This window comes from Micromys minutus, assembly GCF_963924665.1.
Source record: "Micromys minutus genome assembly, chromosome: 3".
NCBI lineage: Eukaryota > Metazoa > Chordata > Mammalia > Rodentia > Muridae > Micromys > Micromys minutus.
The window spans coordinates 37,269,408-37,288,857 of NC_137972.1; the positions used below are offsets into that span (position 1 = coordinate 37,269,408).

Here is a 19,450-nt window from a genome sequence, read left to right on the forward strand (position 1 = left end):
TGAAGCGCCGGGCGCGTCCCCAGCCGACGGCCTCCCCGCGCGTCCGCCGGGAGCCCGCTCACTTCCCCTTTAAGGAACTCCCTCGTGACGCACCAGGAACTGGTCCATTGTCCCCCGCCCCGCGGACCGGCCCGGCCCGCCTGGCCCCGCGTTCGCCCGCGGGCCGCCCCGGATTGGCCTCGCACCGGCCCGGCCTCGAGGGGCGCGGCCGGGGACTCCCTCCGGCTCTATAGGCCGCCCCGACTGCAAGGCCCCGCCCCGTCTCCGGGCCACGCCCCCTGGGCGGTTCCGAGTTTGGTCTAGCTGGCGTGGCGAGCCTAGGTCGCTCTGGCTTTTGGGGAAAGAACTTCCAGCCAATAGGAGCGCGGCACGGGAGCTCCTGGAGCGGACACCAACTTGGCCTCTGACCCGCCCTAGCCTGGGTAAATGGAGTACCTGAACTGAATGTTTCTTGAAGATGGGTGGGCGGAAAGCCCGTCCAGGTGTGAAGTAGCAGGGGTGAGAAAGTTAAGGGCCTTTAAGCAAGAGCTATCTACGAATATCTAAGAAAGGTTAACTTGGTGGGAATGAGACTCCGTGGTTCAGATCGCACGAAACGTCGTCCAGTGTTGTTTGGTTCTGTTATTGGAACACCTTAACTTGGAAAAATCATTCGATACTTCTAAAATACTCCAAGGTCACATCCAATCCCAACAAGGCGGGGTTGGGGAATAACACCTAATCATTTTCATGAGAGCTATTTAAGCATCTTTTCCTGAGCTTCCCATCATCTCCACAGTGCAAGGCAGCGGCGACCTTGGAAATGGAGGGCAGATTTGGGGTTAATCCCTTTTAAGTCCTAATTCCTATCATTAAGGTTATGGATTTCGATCTTTTTTTTAAAGGGCTGTGGCTTTCAACACTTGGAGCAACTGTAAGAGCTTATTTTGTGACAACGGCCCAAGCAGTATGGGAGAGAGAAGACAGGGAGAAAATTGACTGGCCTGTCACTGTGGACCAACTCACTCCAGCTCTTGACCCTGGACTATTAGTTTCTGCCTCCATGGAGCCAACACACACTGAATATGAACATTAAGATATGTTTTGTTTCCCCCTTAAGCTACTTCTGTGCAAATTTTAGCTTAAATTTATCTTGCACTCTAGTCAGCTGTCAGCCACTGGTGACAGCAACTGTTCTCACATTACAGAAAAGCCCTAGTTTTAAAAGATGAGTCTAATGACTAGAGAAAACCAGCTAGCTTATGAAAAATTGCTTTTCATGGCACAACTGACAATAAGTGCCAGGAGAACAGATTTTCAGAACACTATCATGTATTCCTATTTTATCACCATTAAAAAACTGAAAATGGAGTATCTGTGACTGGCCCTTTAGATGAGGACTCGAAGATTGAATGTAGCTGATGAAATGGAGACATCTCTATCTAATCAGAATACCCAGCCTTACATATGAAAACAAGTTCTGAGACAGGATCTCACTTTGTAGCCCCAGTTTACCTCCAACCTGTAATCATCCTGCCTCAGCTCCAAATAGATTATAGGTTTGAACCTATTATCTTGAACCGTCATACCTGGTACATGCATTCTATGTATGTGTGTGTCCATATATGCATATATACATACACACATACACATGGGAAAAGGTTTGTGATAGGTTTTTCTAAATACATTCATTCACAAGAGTATCTCAGGACTAGTATGAAAATGTTTCATTTTAGTTGTAACTTTACTGTGCAGCTCCAAAGAGACAGCTGAGAATCCAGTCAGAATCTTGCTTCATAACCTTCCTAAGTTAGTTTCTGAACCTGTTTCCCCTGCTGCAAAATATTCCCCATTTTAAGACATGAACAATACTCACCACACACACACACACACACACCTAATAAGAGAAAACTTGTTGTAGTGGGCCCTGTTAATAATGAGACCATTTTGTATGAAGAAAATAAGAAACTGGTATATTGTCTGGCAGAGGTCAGTTAACTTATTCAGCCACCCATAGTGGCTCACACTTTTAATCCCAGCACTTCAGAGTCAGAGGCAAGCAAATTCCTGTGAGTCTGAGGCAGCCTGGTCTTTATAATGCCTGAAGTCCTACTCAGAATGCTAAGGCAAAAGGACTGCTTTCAGACCATAAGACTAGCCTGAGCCGAATTAACTGTGAGTTAACTGTCTCAAAAAATAAACAAACAAAAGATAGCGAGCTTCTTTCCCCTCCCCTAGTCCTGCTACCCACGAAGAACTGACATTATGTGTGTACCACACCTGTGGGGCACAATACCCCCAAGCTCTTTTTTTTACTTACACTGTCACAAAGGGAAATCACCTTAATGTTCAGTTTTTCTGTGAACTGTGGCAGATGGTGGGACAATAGCAATGTGAATTTCTCTTTCAAGAATGGGAATCTAGATAAGTTATAAAAATAACGTTAAAAGACACAGGAACAGAATAGCCCAAGAACCGAGGGCTGACCACTGCCCCATAACAGAAGAAAAAGAGGGAGATACAACTAACTGGCTGCTCTTCTGCTTCCCATGTACAGGGAGGTCAAGGGTCTGCGTCATTCTGTAACCTGTGATGACTCAGCCTTCACAATCTAAAGCAAAGTGGGGGGAAGTAAACGTGTCTGTATTTTCAAGTAGATGCCATATAAAACACAGTCACCAGGCAAGTGGGCTCCAGTGCATTAGCTACTATGCACACCCCTAGTATCCCAGAATCACTGAGAAGCTTCGTTGGGAATCCTCATTGGATACACTCGAAAGACTTCAGCAAATCACCAGGGGTACCACCAGTTAATGACAAAAAAAAGGGACATTACCCCAAGTGCCAATCTGACACTTCAGAATCAGGCTACATGAGCTACAGTGACTCCAGCTATGGCTTACATTCAGTCTACTCGTTGCATTCTATCTAGAATGTCACTGACCTGTGTCTCTTTCCCTATGACACAGACATCAATGACAAGAACACCCACTTTTATTAATAGCTCAATTTTAAACAGAACTCTGTGAAGGGTATTTACCAACAGGAAACACCTGCCATGGACTGCCAACTTGTAAAAACTGAAAGGAAGTCTGTAAGGCTACTATTTGCATGACTACATTTCTCACAAGTCTCCTGACTCACACGTATGCACTGTTGGAGGCAGAACTTCAGTTTTTAATAAAACTAAATATTTTAAATAACAGATATGATGGTCTCCTCACAGTGGAACATTTTCAGAGTTCTTGGCCAGCAGGGTATCACATTTTTATCTTCTGTGCCCCATTTAAGCACTACCCTCCAGACCTTCTGAGAGACTAATTACCAAATCAACATGCTTCAATGTCAGAAGCAAAAGGAAATCACTGTCCCACACAAAAATAAACAACACTAAAGTAGCCATGATCCAGAACACCCAATTTACTTATCATAGTCAAAAAGGCAAATTTCAGAAATTTGTTTTGAGCCACATACCCATCATCCCAGCTCAGTGACAGAAGGCTTTCCTAGACTATGCAAAAGCCTAGATTCAGTTTCTGGCAGTGTGATTTTTTTTTAATAAACTGGATAACAAAATTTTTAATTTGTCCCTACCATTGAAAAGTCCTAGATTTGGGGACAGGAGAGAGAGGGTGTGGCCCAGTGGCATCAGAATGCCTGCCTAGGCTAGCCTAGCATTAGTAAAGAAAGATTAGTACCTCAGTCCCAAACCACCAAGTGCCACTACAATGCAGAAGTAACAGAATCTTCTCCAAGCAAGAGAGAGAAGAGAGGGGACCGTAGTAGCAGTTCTGTAGACACTGTAAAAGTTTATTTCTAGTTCATCCCACCTCTGACAGCTGAGATGACAACCTTCCCCGCACATGGTCTGTGGAGCCCTTTTCATAGTGATTATTTTCCCACTCCAGGCCAACGGTCTGCATCCTTCATCATGATATACATTTTAAGGTAAAATTGTCAATGCAACCCTCAAAATGCAAGTTTATTGAATAAAGCTGAGAGGAGCAGTAAACAGACAAAAAATGCATCCACACCTAAATAAAAAATGTACGTATTTACAATGTTCAGTAACTGTTAGGTTTTCACATGCAGAGGTTATGCACAGGAAAATGTTGGTAGTAGCTTTTAGATGTCCTGAAATGCTGGAAAGCAATGGAAAGACACATAAACAAATTAAGATTTCTATAGGTTGGTCAATTACAAAACCTATGCAGTCCCCGCTTACTTAAACATTCTGGTTCCAATCCCTCCTTTTAGGCACAAGCAAGTTGCCACATTCTTTGAAATGGTTCACAGTGACCATTAGTCATGTCAGGCTACAGGAGCAAAGTTTAAATATCCCTTTTTTCAAACCACCTATCCCATTCAGGAAGAGTGCAACATGCCTCCATGAATAGGAAGAACTTTAAAGCCCGGTTCTACTCATTAAAAACGTGAATGGAGAAAACAAGTAGTGTTTGTGCAACACAGTGCAGTTATCTGGACAGAATGTTCTTAAGGCCGTGGCAGTCTATAAATTAAAACGGTATTCAGTAAAGAACGTACTATTGACTACACTTGGAGTGCTCAACACATCTGAATAGGTACTGCTGACACAGGCGCTGCTTAACAGAAGAGACAATCACACACAGTGTGAGCAACAGAGAAGCAGGTGGGACCATGGGCTTTATCTACTACATCGGCATGAGTAACAATTTACACGTCAACCAGTATTAATATGTCCCTTTATGTACGTGGAGATCACTAAGCTACAAAATGTTCATTGTAAGTCTTTGTACAGCTCTGTATCATAGAAGCAAACAATAAACAGCATTGGTTCCTCCGTTCTCTGTGTGGCTGATCATTAAACAACCTGTAGACATTGAGCATGATTACATTAGATAAAGCAGGCAGGTCTAGAGTTGTCACAATCAGTAAGTCTAGTGGCACCAGTGAAAAGAGTGCCAAACCTTACATTGGTAAGAAAAAGATAAGAATTTGTTTATAGGCGTCCTTTGTGCTGAAAGTGAACTTCTTGACTAGATATAAAAAGTCAGGAGTTGAGGGTGTCATGCAGCAGCACAGCGTGGGTGACTGGGGACAAAGAACGACGTGTGCTCATGTGAGGTTGGACATTCTTAAAGGGTTTCATTACACTAGAATGCTCTAAATTCATACTCTTTTGGGGAAAAAAATCTTCAATTCCCATCCCTGTAAAAAGTGTGTTAAAAGGGGGAAAAACTAATGATCTGGACAGATACAAAAGAGCATGCTGTAACTCCTCCCCCTCTCCCCAAATGCTATCTGCTGACAAAGGAGTTTCAGACAGCAGAATTTTTTTTTTTAATTCACCAGGTAGGAAATCTCCAGTGTAAGGAACCCACTGTTCTGACCTGGTGCCTCTGTTAACGCTCAGCAGACAAATTATTCCTACAGTGTAAGTCTACATTTCACATGCATGTGTGACATGGGATCAACATATGTCCATATCCCACATAAGTCAGGCTTAAAGTTTTTCTAAATACTGTGTGTGGCACTAGGAATTCCATGCTGCATCAAGTCAGTACCAGTAGAAGCTACTGGACTCTGTAATGAAATAGGTAGACATTTACTGAAAACCAATATAAAAATCTGGCCCAGAAAGACCAGAATGGTAATATGCAATTTTCTTAAGATGGTTAAAAATGTGGGTGTTTTTAAAATAGAAAGAAAACAGGCCTCAACACACAAGTGTGTCAAAGCCTTTTAGTGTGTGCTGACTTTTACCATGACAACTCCAGCTGATTTGTTATGAAGGATAGGAAAACACATCTTCAGCAGTGCACATGAGAAATAAACTCTGAAAAAGGCAATTTCTTGGGTTTAGGGAGGACCATGTTCTGGGAAGTACTTCAGAGGAACGACAGTAGTTCTAAGATTATAGCCAAGAAGGACTGGAAGACTCAGAAGATGTCTCAGCTTCTCCGGGATTTTGAGTGTTGAATAAGCCACTGAAGTGTGATATCTAAAGATGGGGAAAGTGAGAGATAAGAAATCAGCATTAAGAAATAAACACACAGACAACACATTAAATGTTCAAGGTGCTAGGTCTCTTTTTACATCTGTACTGCATTGTCTGAGCTTCAAGAGGACAATGTGAGAAACTACCAGATATTGACCATGAACTTGTTACCTTGACACATATTACCTGTCGGGTCAAGAACTAATCACAAACTGCCAGGAAGGCAGATATGAAAGAAACTCTCTGACCAAGAAACTTAAAAGATAAAATAATCACTTGAGCTTTGATGTTGTTCAGAGACTGGCTTTCACAGAAAACAACAAAAACACAAAGTCTCAGAAAGCATGCCTCACTGTAGAGGAGGGATGGCTAAGATGCAGCTAAGGCACAAGGAAAATGAGGTTGCTAGACCAGGACTTCATAAACTTGTCATTGTTGCACTTAGGGCTGAGTAATTCCCATGTAATGAGGAGAATCCTGTGCCCCACAGAATGTTTTAGGGTATCCATGGCCTTAACCACTCATTATGTGCTATTATCACAACCAGTACCACTGTGACAACCAAAATGTTTCTAGGTATTTCAAAATGTCTTAGGAGTTTTATTCAGTCATAAAGAAAAAAGCCATCTGCACGCGCACACACACACACACAGACACACACACACACACACAGCCTAAAAATAGATATAAGAGGGCCACTTGGGGAAGAGTGAACCGAAAGGAATGGGGAGGGGACAAAAGGGAAGAAATGTGAGTAAAATACAATTTTTGTACATGCAACTGTCATAATGAAACCCATTATTTTGCATTAAAAAATAATCTAAAAGCATTATATACTGTGTGTGTGTGTGTGTGTGTGTGTGTGTACATGTATTTGAAGCATATGTATTTGAAAATTGATTAGATAAAATGAGGCTAACAAGTTGGGACTCTATTCAAGTCAACAGGAAATTATTGGAGAATCTGAAATAGGGAAGCTATATTAGCTTATATTAGCAAACCAGCAAGTGCAGTAGAGCAACTCGGGGACTACAACATGCAGCCTTGACTCAGCTCAACTGGACAGGACAGAAGGAATGAAACCCTGAAGGAACCCAAGCACAGTACACAGAGAAGCTAAGGAAGGTGCAGACTGGGAGGACTTGAATCTTCTGGCCCAAGTGAAGATGTGAGTAAAAATTGTCCATTTACTCTGGCTAGCTTCAAGTCCACAGAAACCCACCTTCCTATGCCTCCCTGGTGCTGGGATTAAAAGCATGCACCACCATGCTCAGGCACAACTGATTAGAGGACCTGACAAGAGGCATTTTAATCCTAAAGATCTGAAGAAGAGAGGCAATTAACAAGGAACCAACATACAGTCAAAGCTACAGGGCCTACCTAGAGAGAGCCAGGAAAAGTCTACAGACTGAGAAGGCAGCTAAATCAAAACACTGAGTTACTGTCCTGAACTCTTTAAAATGTACTACCTCGAAGCTATGGGAGAATCCACTGGATGTAGCACTCTATCCTCCAAGCTTGAAAGATAACTAAATCTAGTCTTACCTATTCCCAGCTAACACACTTTACAGAAATTGTAGACCAAATATATCAAGTATAAATTAGGACTGGGAGCTCTACAAAAGTGACTATTCACAGTTGAAAAAGCAATGATTTAACAATTGTCGAAACACATCTTCTACATCTTTTACATCACCAGTGTGGAATCAGAGGGGAAAAGTAAGCCTGAAGTAAAATAACCACATTTTCATATTTAAGAAACTTAAAAAGAAAAAAATTTTTCTATCCTTCACAACCAATGTATAGAATGTAAGATCCCAAAGACAGATAAGTCCTCAACACTAGACAAAAACACAGCAGGGAGAGAAGATACTCTACAGCCACAAGGTTATAAGAATAAACACTCTTCTCTTTTGGTTCCAGGACACAATCCTCAAATCAGAACACCTCCCCTGCCACATGAAGGAGACAGGAAGACACAAAACCTCGTGCACTCAAATACTCTTTGGAGCAATTCATTAAATTTATATTTTTGGAACTAAAGTATGTTAGAAAGTTGAAAATTAACATCTGGATAATTCAGTAATCCATTTAGCTGTCAACTTTATCTCTTGCTCATGTATATAGGCATTCTGGTTCCTGTAACACTCAGTTTGAATCTAGCTGAAGGACAGTGGGCTCCATAGCCTCAGTAACACTGAACACATGTAGCACTGAAATTACAAACTATGTGAGCCATGATCAGCCTCAAACACTACTCAACTTTTACCACCACTACTAAACCCTTAATAAATGAAACCAAGACTGCCTTTCTCTCATCCACCTATCCCCACACATCTCTTTGAGACAGGGTTCTACTACCAAGCTGTAGCCGGCCTAGCACTCACCATGTAGCCTAGGCAGGCCTCAAACTCAGAGCAATCTTCCTGCCTCGGCATCTCAAGAGCTAGGGCTACAGGTATTCACCATTATGCCTAGCTGACCATTTTGTTGTTACTGTTGCTCCTTTAGAAAAATTATCTGGCTGATTCTTGACAATAATTATACAAGCTGGCATTATCACAGAGAAAGGAGCCTCAGTTGAAATGCTTCCATAAGATCCAGCTGGAAGGCATTTTCTCAACTAGGCCCAGCCCATTGTGGGTGGTGCCATCCCTGGGCTGGTAGACCTGGGTTCTATAAGAAAGCAGGCTGAGCAAGCCAGTAACATCCCTCCATGGCCTCTGCATCAGCTCCTACTTCCTGACCTGCTTGAGTGCCAGTCCTGACTTCCTTTGGTAATAAACAGCAATGTGGAACTGTAAGCTGAATTTCCTCCCCAACTTGCTTCTTGGTTATGATGTTTGTATAGGAATAGAAACCCCGACGAAGACAGTAATAAAAGATTATTTTTCCTTCCAATGTTTTTTATTTCTAATTTAGTAATATTAGTAAATATTAGAAAATATTTTAAAAAGTAGTTGGGTTTAAAGAAAAGTACAAAGCCCTAAAACCTACAGTGAAGAGCAGCCCTCTTCCTGGCATTCTGTGCTAATTCTTTGATATAGGGAACGAGAGATGTTTAGAAACATCTGTATCGATTGTTTATAGACCGGAAGCTGCTTGCCTTAGTTCTCTTTCCCGTCTTGCAAGATGGCCGGTGAAAAGACAGAGAAGCCTGATACAAAGGAGAAGAAACATGCCGCCCAAGAAGGCTGGTGGGAATGTTCCTGCCTTCGGGAACAGTCCGCTGATGCAGCCAAAAAGGGTAACCCTAAGGTTAAAAGCCCAAGAAGTGAAGCCCCACTGCAGCCAAAACCCTGTCCTGGTTAGAGGAATTGGCAGGTATTCCCGATCCGCTATGTATTCCAGAAAGGCCTTGTACAAAAGGAAATACTCAGCTGCCAAGACCAAGGTTGAAAAGAAGAAGAAAAAGAAGAAGGTCTTGCTACTGTCACAAAAACAGTTGGTGGGGACAAGAATGGTGGCACCCGGGTGGTGAAGCTTCAAAAAATGCCTAGGTATTATCCTACCAAAGATGTGCCTGGGAAGCTACTGAGCCACAGCAAAAAGCTCTTCAGTCAGCACGTGAGAAGGCTGCTCCAGCATCACTCCCGAGATTGTCCTAATCATCCTCAATGGGAGCCACAGAGGCAAGGGAGTAGTTTTCCTGAAGCAGCTGGGCAATGGCTTGCTACTTGTAACTGGACCTCTTGCCCTCAGCAGAGTTCCTCTGCGCAGAGCACACCAGAAGTTTGTCGTTGTCCCCTCTACAAAAGTTGGTATCAGTAGGTTAAAATCCCCAAACACCTGGCTGATGCTTACTTCAAGGAGAAGCAGCTGCGCAAGTCCAGGTATCAGGAGGGTGAGAGAAGGAAAAATACGAGATGACAGAGCAGCGAAAGGCTGATCAGAAAACTGTGGACTTGCAGATTTGCAAGACTAAAGCTGTTCTCCGCTCCAGGGCTACCCGTGATCTCAGTTCTCCCTGACAAATGGGATGTACCCTCACAAACTGGTGTTCTAAATTGCTAACTACTTAAACAACTTCAAATGTTTAAAAAAAAAAAAAAAAAAGAAAGAAAAGAAAAGAAATATCTGTGTCTCTACCCCTTTCCAGTTATGAGAACCAAAAGAAAATGTCTCCATACATTGCTATGTCTCCTAGAGTAACAATTAAGGCATCAGTTAAAAATATGAGCATACATTTAAATTAAAAGACAAAAATATAAATAAAACCCCACCATCTAACAATGTCCCCAATTCCCACACAGCACAGGGAAAGCACAGGGTCCTTCCCCATAGCACTCATTTTTTCCAAAACCTCCATCTCTTACCTATATTATCCTTTTCTTTGCAAGAAATTGAATAGCAGCAAATTTCTCTATCCTGAATAGCAGACAGGTTCCTATAAGAAACACACTGGTCAACATGGATGGCCACACTTTACTCAGGTTCACTCATTTTCACTACTATACAAAAGAATATTTTTCACTAATAAAATTTTAAAGATTTACTTTTCTGGTTGCTCAGTTTATCAAACTAAGAACATGGTATGATCATTACTGAATAACGTTATAATGCTTACAAAACAGGGAACAATCTATATAATACACAAACAAGCTTCTCAACATTACTCTTCTTAGGACCTACATTTTTTCAATTAGCTGTTTCTCATCCAAGGCATTTGGAAGATCTCTCTTGTTTCCAAGTACTAGTACCTTTGGGGGAAAAAAAAAAAGATTATGGGTAAATCTCATGTATAAAAAGGTCACAGAAACATATTGTAGTATCTGAATACACCAAAGCTGCTTTCGTGTTAACATATACCTTAATCTTAAAGTGTACTTGAGAAGTATTAAATAAATAAAAGCACATTTGAGTGACTAGCAGCCAGTCTCATTTATTAATTTATCCTGGTGTAACTCCTACCATAAAGGCAGCCTCAATTCAGTCTGTGGCCAACTTAAAATATTCAGTCTCTGATACTCCAGAAGCTAAGAGATGGATTAGTGGGGGGAAAGGCTGATGACCTGATTCACAGAACAGAAGGGGTGAAAGGATTCTCTTAAGTTGTGGAATCATCTGACCTCCAAACACAAGCCATAGCACATATGGACATCCAATGATTTAATCTACAGCATTAAATAAAAAATTCTAAGGCCATGGTGTATATTTTGAGATTTCTAAGAAAGTCATAACCTTCACTGCTGCCAGGTGAGGCAGAGATTGGCAGATCTCTGTGATTTTGAGCCAGTCTCTCTACATATTAGTTCCAAGATAGTCAGAGCTATATAGAAAAGTTATCTTTAAAAAGAGACAATCTTCACAGCTAAGGGTTTATCTGTCAATCAAATGCAAATATGAAGAGTACAGCTCTTCTTTCAACAACACCATGGGCACATATCCTAGAGTCATCCCTGAATACCAAGCTTGTCAACATTCTTCAAAAAGGGGGGAAAGATGCTCATCCACCCCCGACCCTTAATTGAGATGCTAGTATATAGTTAATGCCCTCTAGAGAAAGGAAAATCACTTTTCTTTAAAGGTGTGGCCTCTGATAAACTAACGTGCTCCAGTGGATGGTCCCACATTCATGAGAATACAGCAGCATAAACTGGACTCAGTGGGTTATTAAAAAATCTTTTTTTAAAGGGGGCATAAAGTTGAGTGAGGGTGGACTTGGAAGGAGTTAATAGGAAATATGAACAAAATACATTGTATAAGGAACAGGTCTAGTAGCCGCTTACTTTAATTCCAACATCCTGGAGGCCAGCCTAGTATACAAAGTGAGACCTTTTCTATACACACACACACACACACTGAAATGCTCTAAACTGATAGAAATAAACCAGAGTTACTATTACAGAAAGCACTTCCCATGAGAGCAACTATGCTCACAGTTCAGAGTAGTCTTCATCTCTAAAATCCTTCCTTCCCTGCATGTTGGCCTGACCTAAGCACTAGTCTATCACAGAACTCCTAAGAGAGCTTCCTAAAACCATTCATACATATCATCACAACCCCTTCCTCACCACATCAGCTCATTCTACAACTGCATCAGTGATATGCTTAACTCCATGTAAGTAAGTGTGGCCCTCTAGTGTCACACGTAGCTCAGCATGTCACTCAACCTAGCCACCCCCAAGGCTCTGTGGAACTCTTCCCTACCGACTGACCCTTCAGATCCCATGCTTCACCTGCACCTTCCTCCTTCCCTCCCCTATAGACATCTCTGCAGTCTGTGCCTGTCTTCCTGACAGATGGCCAGAGCTGCACCATTAAATGCCCACTCAATCTACTTCCCCCTTTGCTTCAGTGTTCCCAGCAATTGCTGTCTATTACACAGAACTTTTCCACACTGGGCTAGCCTCACAGCAATCCTGCAGTCTCCCAAACACAGGGATTACCGACATAAGAGACCTCACTCAGGTAAGGCAAACAATTCTTAACAAAATACTTCAAGTAATTCCTTCAGTGAGGAAATACCATAAGCAGTAGAAAAAGATCTGAAAGATACATTCAATTTCACAGTGTTGGGACTAATATTCTTAACCTGGAAGAACAAACTCATTTTACTAATTGCAAACATAATTATCTAGACACACAGGCTCCACATCCATGTCCAATCAACTGCACACAGAAAACACAGGAAGCAAGGCAGGACTTAGAACTCTAATTCTAGTGCTTAGGAACTCAGGCAGAAGGATGACTAGTCTGAGACCTGTCTGGGCTATGTAACAAGATGCAGGCCTCCCTGGGCTACGATGAAATCTATCTCAAAAAGCAAAAATAAGATTAAGCTAAAAAATATTGAGGAAGGGGAGAGCACTGCAACTTACTGAGAATGTACAGACTCCCCATTGCTGTCATTCCTGAACAGTACAGTCAGCACCATTACACAGCACTTCTGTTACTACCTATCACTGGTAAGCTAAATGTAGTTCAAAGAACATGGAAGAATGTATGCAGTTTGCATGTAAATACTATGCCATTTTCCACAAAGGACCTGAGAAGCCAGGTGTGGTGACAAATTTCTATTATTCCAACACTTGGGAGGCTGAGGCAAACAGGATCACATGTCTACTAGGCCACCCCCGCTACATCACAAAGCTTAATCTCAAAAAAAGAGAAAGAAAGAGTGTGGGGAAGAAAAATCTTGAGACCTCTATATTTGTAGAAATTAGGGATCCTAAAACCAATCCCTAGGGAAACCAAACTGACAATCTCAATGTTAAATATGTAACTGCAACTATAAAAAAAAAAAAAAAAAAAAGATTCTCCAAACTTACTGGAATCCCTTGTAACTGTGGTTTATCTAGAAGATTATGCAGTTCATTCCGAGAGGCTTCTATCTTTTCTCGATCTGCAGCATCTATCATGTAACTTAAAAAGAAAGCAAAGTGATCTCAACACTCCATCTCTATGAATCTCAATGAACTACAATTATAGATTTTTTATTTTCTCAAGAGATTGCTGGTGAAAAGACATTACAAAATAATTTTTTCTTTGACAACTAACTGACAGACTGAAAGGAAACAAGACCGGCAACAACTTACACAATTGCATTGACCCCTCTGCAATACCGCTCCCACATGCTCCGGAACCGGGGCTGTCCTCCTATATCCCAGATCTATAATGAAAACAAGGCAATTTTTAATAAAGATACTTCAAGATTTTTTGATGAAAAAAATCACAAAGACATGTCAAATGTTACATAACCAAAACAGCCCTAAAACTTAAAACAAACTCAATCTGTAAATTCTTCTTAACTTGAAATTCTTCTAAAGATGTGGATTCTCAATCTAAAATTCTGCTTGAGCAATGACTTAGTCAAATATGATAATGTGATACTTAATAACTATTAGCCAACACATTTCTAATCGTGGATGTACACAACTTTAAGATAACAAGTTTAACATCTACAAAACTATGCAACATTCAAACTTGGATGTCAAAACAAAAACAGTAGCTTGAGACCTACTAAAGTTGAAGCATGTCTTTCTAAATCGCTCTGTATCAGGGCCAACACTCCTTCCCTTACAATTTTCCATAAAAACGTGACTGTTCTGCCTGCTGTTATGCACTGTACTATATATGGCTAAATAAACTCATGAGGAATGTCACTGAAAAAGCTAGAAGGCTAGAGAGATGGCTCAGTGGTTAAGAGCACCGGCTGTTAAACCAGAATTCCTGAGTTCAATTCCCAGCAACCACATGGTGGCTCACGGCCATCTGTAAAGGGGTCTGATGCCCTCTTCTGGTATGTCTGAAAACAGCTAGAGTGTACTCATAATAAATATCTCCATATTAAACCAGGTACACTGAAATTATTAGAAGAGAAAGTAGGGAAAGCCTTAGAACACATAGGCACAGGAGAAAATTTCCTGAACAGAATACCAATGGCTCACACTCTAAGGTCAAATATCTACAAATGGGACTTAATGAGATTGCAAAGATTCTGTTAGGCTAAAGACACTGTCAAACAAACAAAACAGCAGCCAACAGATTGGGAAAAGATCTTTACCAACACCACATCAGGTAGAGGCCTAATATCCAAGGTATACAAAGAACTCAAGAAGCTAGACACCAGAGAATCAAACAATGGGGTACAGACTTAAACAAAAAGTTCTCAATCAAGGAATATCGAATGGCTGAGAAACATCTAAGGAAGTGCTCGACATCCTTAGCCATCAGGGAAATGCAAATCAAAACAACCCTGAGATTCCACCTCACACCAGTCAGATTGGCCAAGATCCAAAACTCAGATGACAACAGATGCTGGCGAGGATGTGGAGAAAGAGGAACACTTCTCCACTGCTGGTGGGGTTGTAAACTGATACAACCACTCTGGAAATCAGTCTGGCGGTTCCTCAGAAAATAGACATAGTACTACCTGAAGACCCAGTTACTCCACTTCTGGGCATTTAACCCAGAGATGCTCCAACATACAACAAAGACACATGCACCACAATGTTCATTGCGGCTCTATTTATAATAGCCAGAAGCTGAAAAGAACCCAGATGTCCTTCAGTAGATAAATGGATACAAAAATTGTGGTACATTTACACAATGGAGTACTACTCAGCTATCAGAAACAATGGCCTAACAAAATTCTCAAGAAAATGGATGCATCTAGAGAATATCATCCTGAGTGAGATAACTCAGTCACAAAAGAACAGACATAATATACAGTCACTGATAATGGGATACTAACCCCAGAAAGCTCAGAACACCCCAGAAACAACTCACAGACTTTGTGAAGATCAAGAATAAAAAAAAAAAAAGAATATATTTTAATTAAAATAGAACTGTATCACATCCCCCTTTCCTTCCTACAGCCCCTCCCAGTTTCTCTCCTATCTCCTCAAATTAATAACCTCTTTTCCTATATTATTGTTACATATATACATATGTATATGTATATGTACCCACAAATACTTAGTTACAACCTTATAAAAATATATTCGAATACTTTTATGCAAAAAATGCTTAAAAATCTGTACATTTATCTTTGTTTTTTAAAATAAAGTTTAAAAAATAAATAAAATAAAATTTTAAAAAATAAAAAAATAAAGTAAATCTTAAATTAAAAAAAAAAAAAAAGCCACAGAGAACTTAGCAAGCACATCTGTCAACAGGAACTGGGTAAAATGGTCACTGGTTCCAGCTAGAGACCTAAACTCGTAAAATACAGAATAAAAACAAGAAAAAGTTAAATCCCCTAACAGGAACTAAAAGGAAATTATGCTAAAAGTGGGTTACACTTTACACCTATTTTGGTTTCAACTTTAGGCTTAATGGTGAAGAAAAAACTGGATTGTGATATCTACTACCACAAATAGACTGAGCTAAAATTCTTATAAGTAATTACAACTTTCAATATAAAACACTACTTAGGCAGAAGACGGGACTGTTCTTTCCTGGAAGACATCATGTTACTTCTACTGACCCATATGTTAACTTTTATGAGCTTCTACATCTCAGCTCTTAAACACTTTAACCTATCAGAAAACTTCAATAACTGATCAGTCTCTCAGAACATGCCATCCATTACTTGGCAATTATCAGTAGCAGGTAAAACCAGAGAAAACAGAAATTTTTCTTATTACAATTTAAATCAATTATAAAAAGGACAATATATAACATACATGCAGACATACATATACACACATACATGCACAAAGTATGAGAGGCTGACATACCTTTATTGTGACGTTACCTTTAGTTACCTTCCTCATGTTGAAGCCCACTGTGGGTATCATGTCTTCACTGAATTGACCAGACTAAATAAAACAAAACATTTCAAGTTAGATTAGTCACTAATAAAGAACAGTAACATCATATAATCTTCTAATTATCAACATTGCATTTGTACCTATTTTTAAAATGGAAACATTTGATTTTTAAAAGGGTATTTTGGTGCTGGGGAGGCACTTGCTGCATGGGCTTGAAAACCTAAGGTCTAACCTCAGAACCCACATAAAAGTAAATGGAGAGAAATGATTCCCCAAGTTTGCTCTCTGAACTCCACATATGCACCTTGATAAGCATATTCCACACACATACAGCATAGGCATGTACACACACACAATATTAATAAGTGAATAAAAAAGTGTATGTATTTTGGGGCAGGCATAATGACTCACACCTGTAATCCTAGAACAAGGACTGCTGAGGCAGAAGAGCTGCCACAGGCTTAAGAGCTGCCTGGCCTAGGCTACATGCCAACACGCTGTCTCAGAAAAAGGACATTTTAGAAATGTACTGGTATCTCTTATAGATGTTCCTAAGTTTAAATGGGAAACTTTTGCCAGGCATAGTAATATATATACCTTGTGTCACAAGTGTATCTGTGAGTTCAAGGTCAGCCTATTCTCAACAGCAATTTCCAGGCCAGATAGGTCTATAATAAGTAAAAAAGTGGGAAAGAAACCAACCTGGAGCAATAGCATTTAAGAGCACTGTCTGCTCTTCCAGGGGGCCCAGGTTTCAGAGTCCACATGGCAGCTCACAACCACTTGTAACTTCATTCGGTTCCAGGGATTTCATTCAATGCCCTCTTTTGGTGCTTGTGAGCACTATATGTACATGTTAGACATACATATTTGCAGGCAAAATACCTACCTCATAAAATAAAATCTTTTAAAATGCAGAGTTTTTATTCTATGACATGAAAATTTACAAATTCTCACTTTTACACATATTTTCAAAAAAATGAGACTTCAAAAGTAAAACTTTAGTTTTATCTTCAGTGGCTAGATTGCTTTGGCTTAAAAAGTAATGCTGAAACAAATAGTTCTGAGAAAAATACTGATGAGCAGTTTGAGATTGTCTCTAATAGGGCTAATAAAATACACTTTAATTTAGAACTTCATTTTATGAATCAATTTGTTCTCTTTGGCTTAACTTTAGTATCTGTGTTAAGACTAAAATTAGATGTTTTACAATAGTGTTTTATTAATATTTTACACTCAAAATGCTCATCCAGGGTCAGCAAGACAGCTCAGTGGCTATAGGTGCTTACCAACAAGCTTGCTGACTAAATTCAGTCACTGGGCCCATATGGTGGGGGGGGGAGCAGAGTTTTGTGAGTCATCTGAACACATTCACACACATGCAAACACTCAATACATAAATAAATGTAATACCTAAAATAATACTCCTCTCTTTGGAATTTGATTATGTACTTTCAGAAAGTCACTTTTTCAAGTGGACAACCAATAACCATTATGTCCCACTGCTTTTCAATCTACCCTTTCCTGGGGTTGGGTTACGTTGGCCAACCCACTGGCTATGAGAATTCTTTGCAGTCTATGGGCAAGTGGTATGCTGATCTTTCAAGGGTCCCCACCCAATTGCCATGTTCAGGTGGTTTCTTCTCAGCCTGTTAGGTGGCACCCTGCAGATTCCTGGTTTGTTTGTGCTTTCCTCTGACCGGAGAAAGGAAGTTGTAGTGCAACTGTTTTGATACTGAATATTGACAAGAGACATTTTGAATAAAGAACCAGTCCCTCAAAAAAAAAAAAAAAAAAAAAAAAAAAAATCTACCCTTTCCTAACTAAGTAGAAATGGCATGCTAAACATCATACAGAAAACTATACAGCTAGGTCCTTATATTTTCCCATTACTGTGTAATTCTCAATAAACAGTAGCTTTGTGTTATAATATTACAATGTATCAAAGATTAAAAATTTACAATGGTTTCAAATTGTCTTGATTCATCTCCCATATTCCAAATAAACTTTACAAATTGATAACTTTGTTAACACATCAGTCAGAATAAATGCTGCCCTTTGTCAGTGTTCTGAACTTAATGGCTGCCAAATCACTCCACAAAGCACCTGATTTACCCACTTGGTTACTAGTTTTACAGCTTTGTCATATTACTCAGAAGTCTTACACTCCATGCCATATCCTCCTCTGGTTCTATTGTGAAATACAACTTATTGAACTATAGTTAATGCTAAGTTTATGTGTTTATATCCCAGACACTTTACCAACTACAAGCACTTCTCAGTTGAACTGGCTGACTTCTGAACTGGTCAACATGATGTGCTGGTTAAACAAACAGGACTACTCTCATGAGACCATCGCTCAAACAAGTAAGATTTATTTTTCCTGTGAGGCCCCAACACTGGCTTATTGTGTACTGTGACCTTATGTTACCCACACAAGCATTCTATAGTTTTAAGTTCTCAGCAATACTGACTCTAATTTTACAAATTAATTTCCTGTGCAGAATTCAGAAAGTTTTTTTGTTTTGTCTTATGTGCCTGCCTGTTCAGTAATGTTTTGTTTGATCCAGGCAGGAAAAATGTTAAGTAACTGAAATCATTACTTTGGAATACATTCAACATCATTCTCAGAGTTTTCACATGTTTGCTCAGAGTCTCACTAAGTAGCCCCAGCTGACCCTGAACTTATGCAAACACTCCTGCCTCTGCCTTCCAAAAGCTGGAATTACAGTCATAAAACACTACACTCGGTCCATATAAGTTACTCATTTAAAAAAAAGAAATCTAGTGCTAGCCAGGCCATGGTGGCACACACCTTTAATCCCGGCACTGGAGAGGCAGAGGTACATGGATCTCTTTGAGTTCAAGGCTAGCCTGATCTACACAGAAAGCAGCCAGAGCTACATAATGATCCCCTATCTCAAGAACAAAACCTAGTGCTATCAAAATGATAGATAATCCTAATTGCCACATACACATAAGCCTAAGAAGAGAGGTTTTACATGACTAGTCATTAGGGAAACATAAATTTAAAACAAAGATAGTATTGTACAAACATTAAGATAGCAACTAAGAAGATAAAGTTTAGAATTCAGAAAATAAGTGTTGCTAGGCTTGACGTAATACACCTGTAATCCCATCTAACTCAGGAAGCTGAGGCAGTAGAATCACAAATGTAAGGCTCAAGTCTGAATTACACAGGTAGATCCTGTCTGAAAAAAAGAAAAGGTTGTAAAGAAACAGAAACCTTTGCTGTGTGCAGAGAGCAGGAGAC

General features: G+C 40.1%; 1 protein-coding gene and 1 pseudogene across 2 annotated transcripts in view; one reads left to right on the forward strand and one right to left on the reverse strand.

Annotated features, from left to right (window-relative positions):
- Positions 1–3,768: 3,768 nt before the first annotated feature.
- The window catches only part of ARL8B (ARF like GTPase 8B), a 36,297-nt gene continuing 20,615 nt past the window's right edge, over positions 3,769–19,450 (reverse strand). Inside the window, exons 2-7 of the mRNA XM_080914647.1 lie at positions 16,144–16,224; positions 13,498–13,571; positions 13,231–13,324; positions 10,592–10,659; positions 10,276–10,346; positions 3,769–5,962 (exon numbers count right to left, since the gene is read on the reverse strand). Of these exons, the coding sequence (XP_080770773.1) occupies positions 5,913–5,962; positions 10,276–10,346; positions 10,592–10,659; positions 13,231–13,324; positions 13,498–13,571; positions 16,144–16,224 (438 nt within the window). The 3' untranslated portion in view covers positions 3,769–5,912. The remainder of the gene's footprint in view (positions 5,963–10,275; positions 10,347–10,591; positions 10,660–13,230; positions 13,325–13,497; positions 13,572–16,143; positions 16,225–19,450) is intronic.
- Positions 9,092–9,965, forward strand: LOC308419082 (large ribosomal subunit protein eL6-like; annotated as a pseudogene). Its single transcript has one exon. The product of its transcript is annotated as a large ribosomal subunit protein eL6-like (transcript).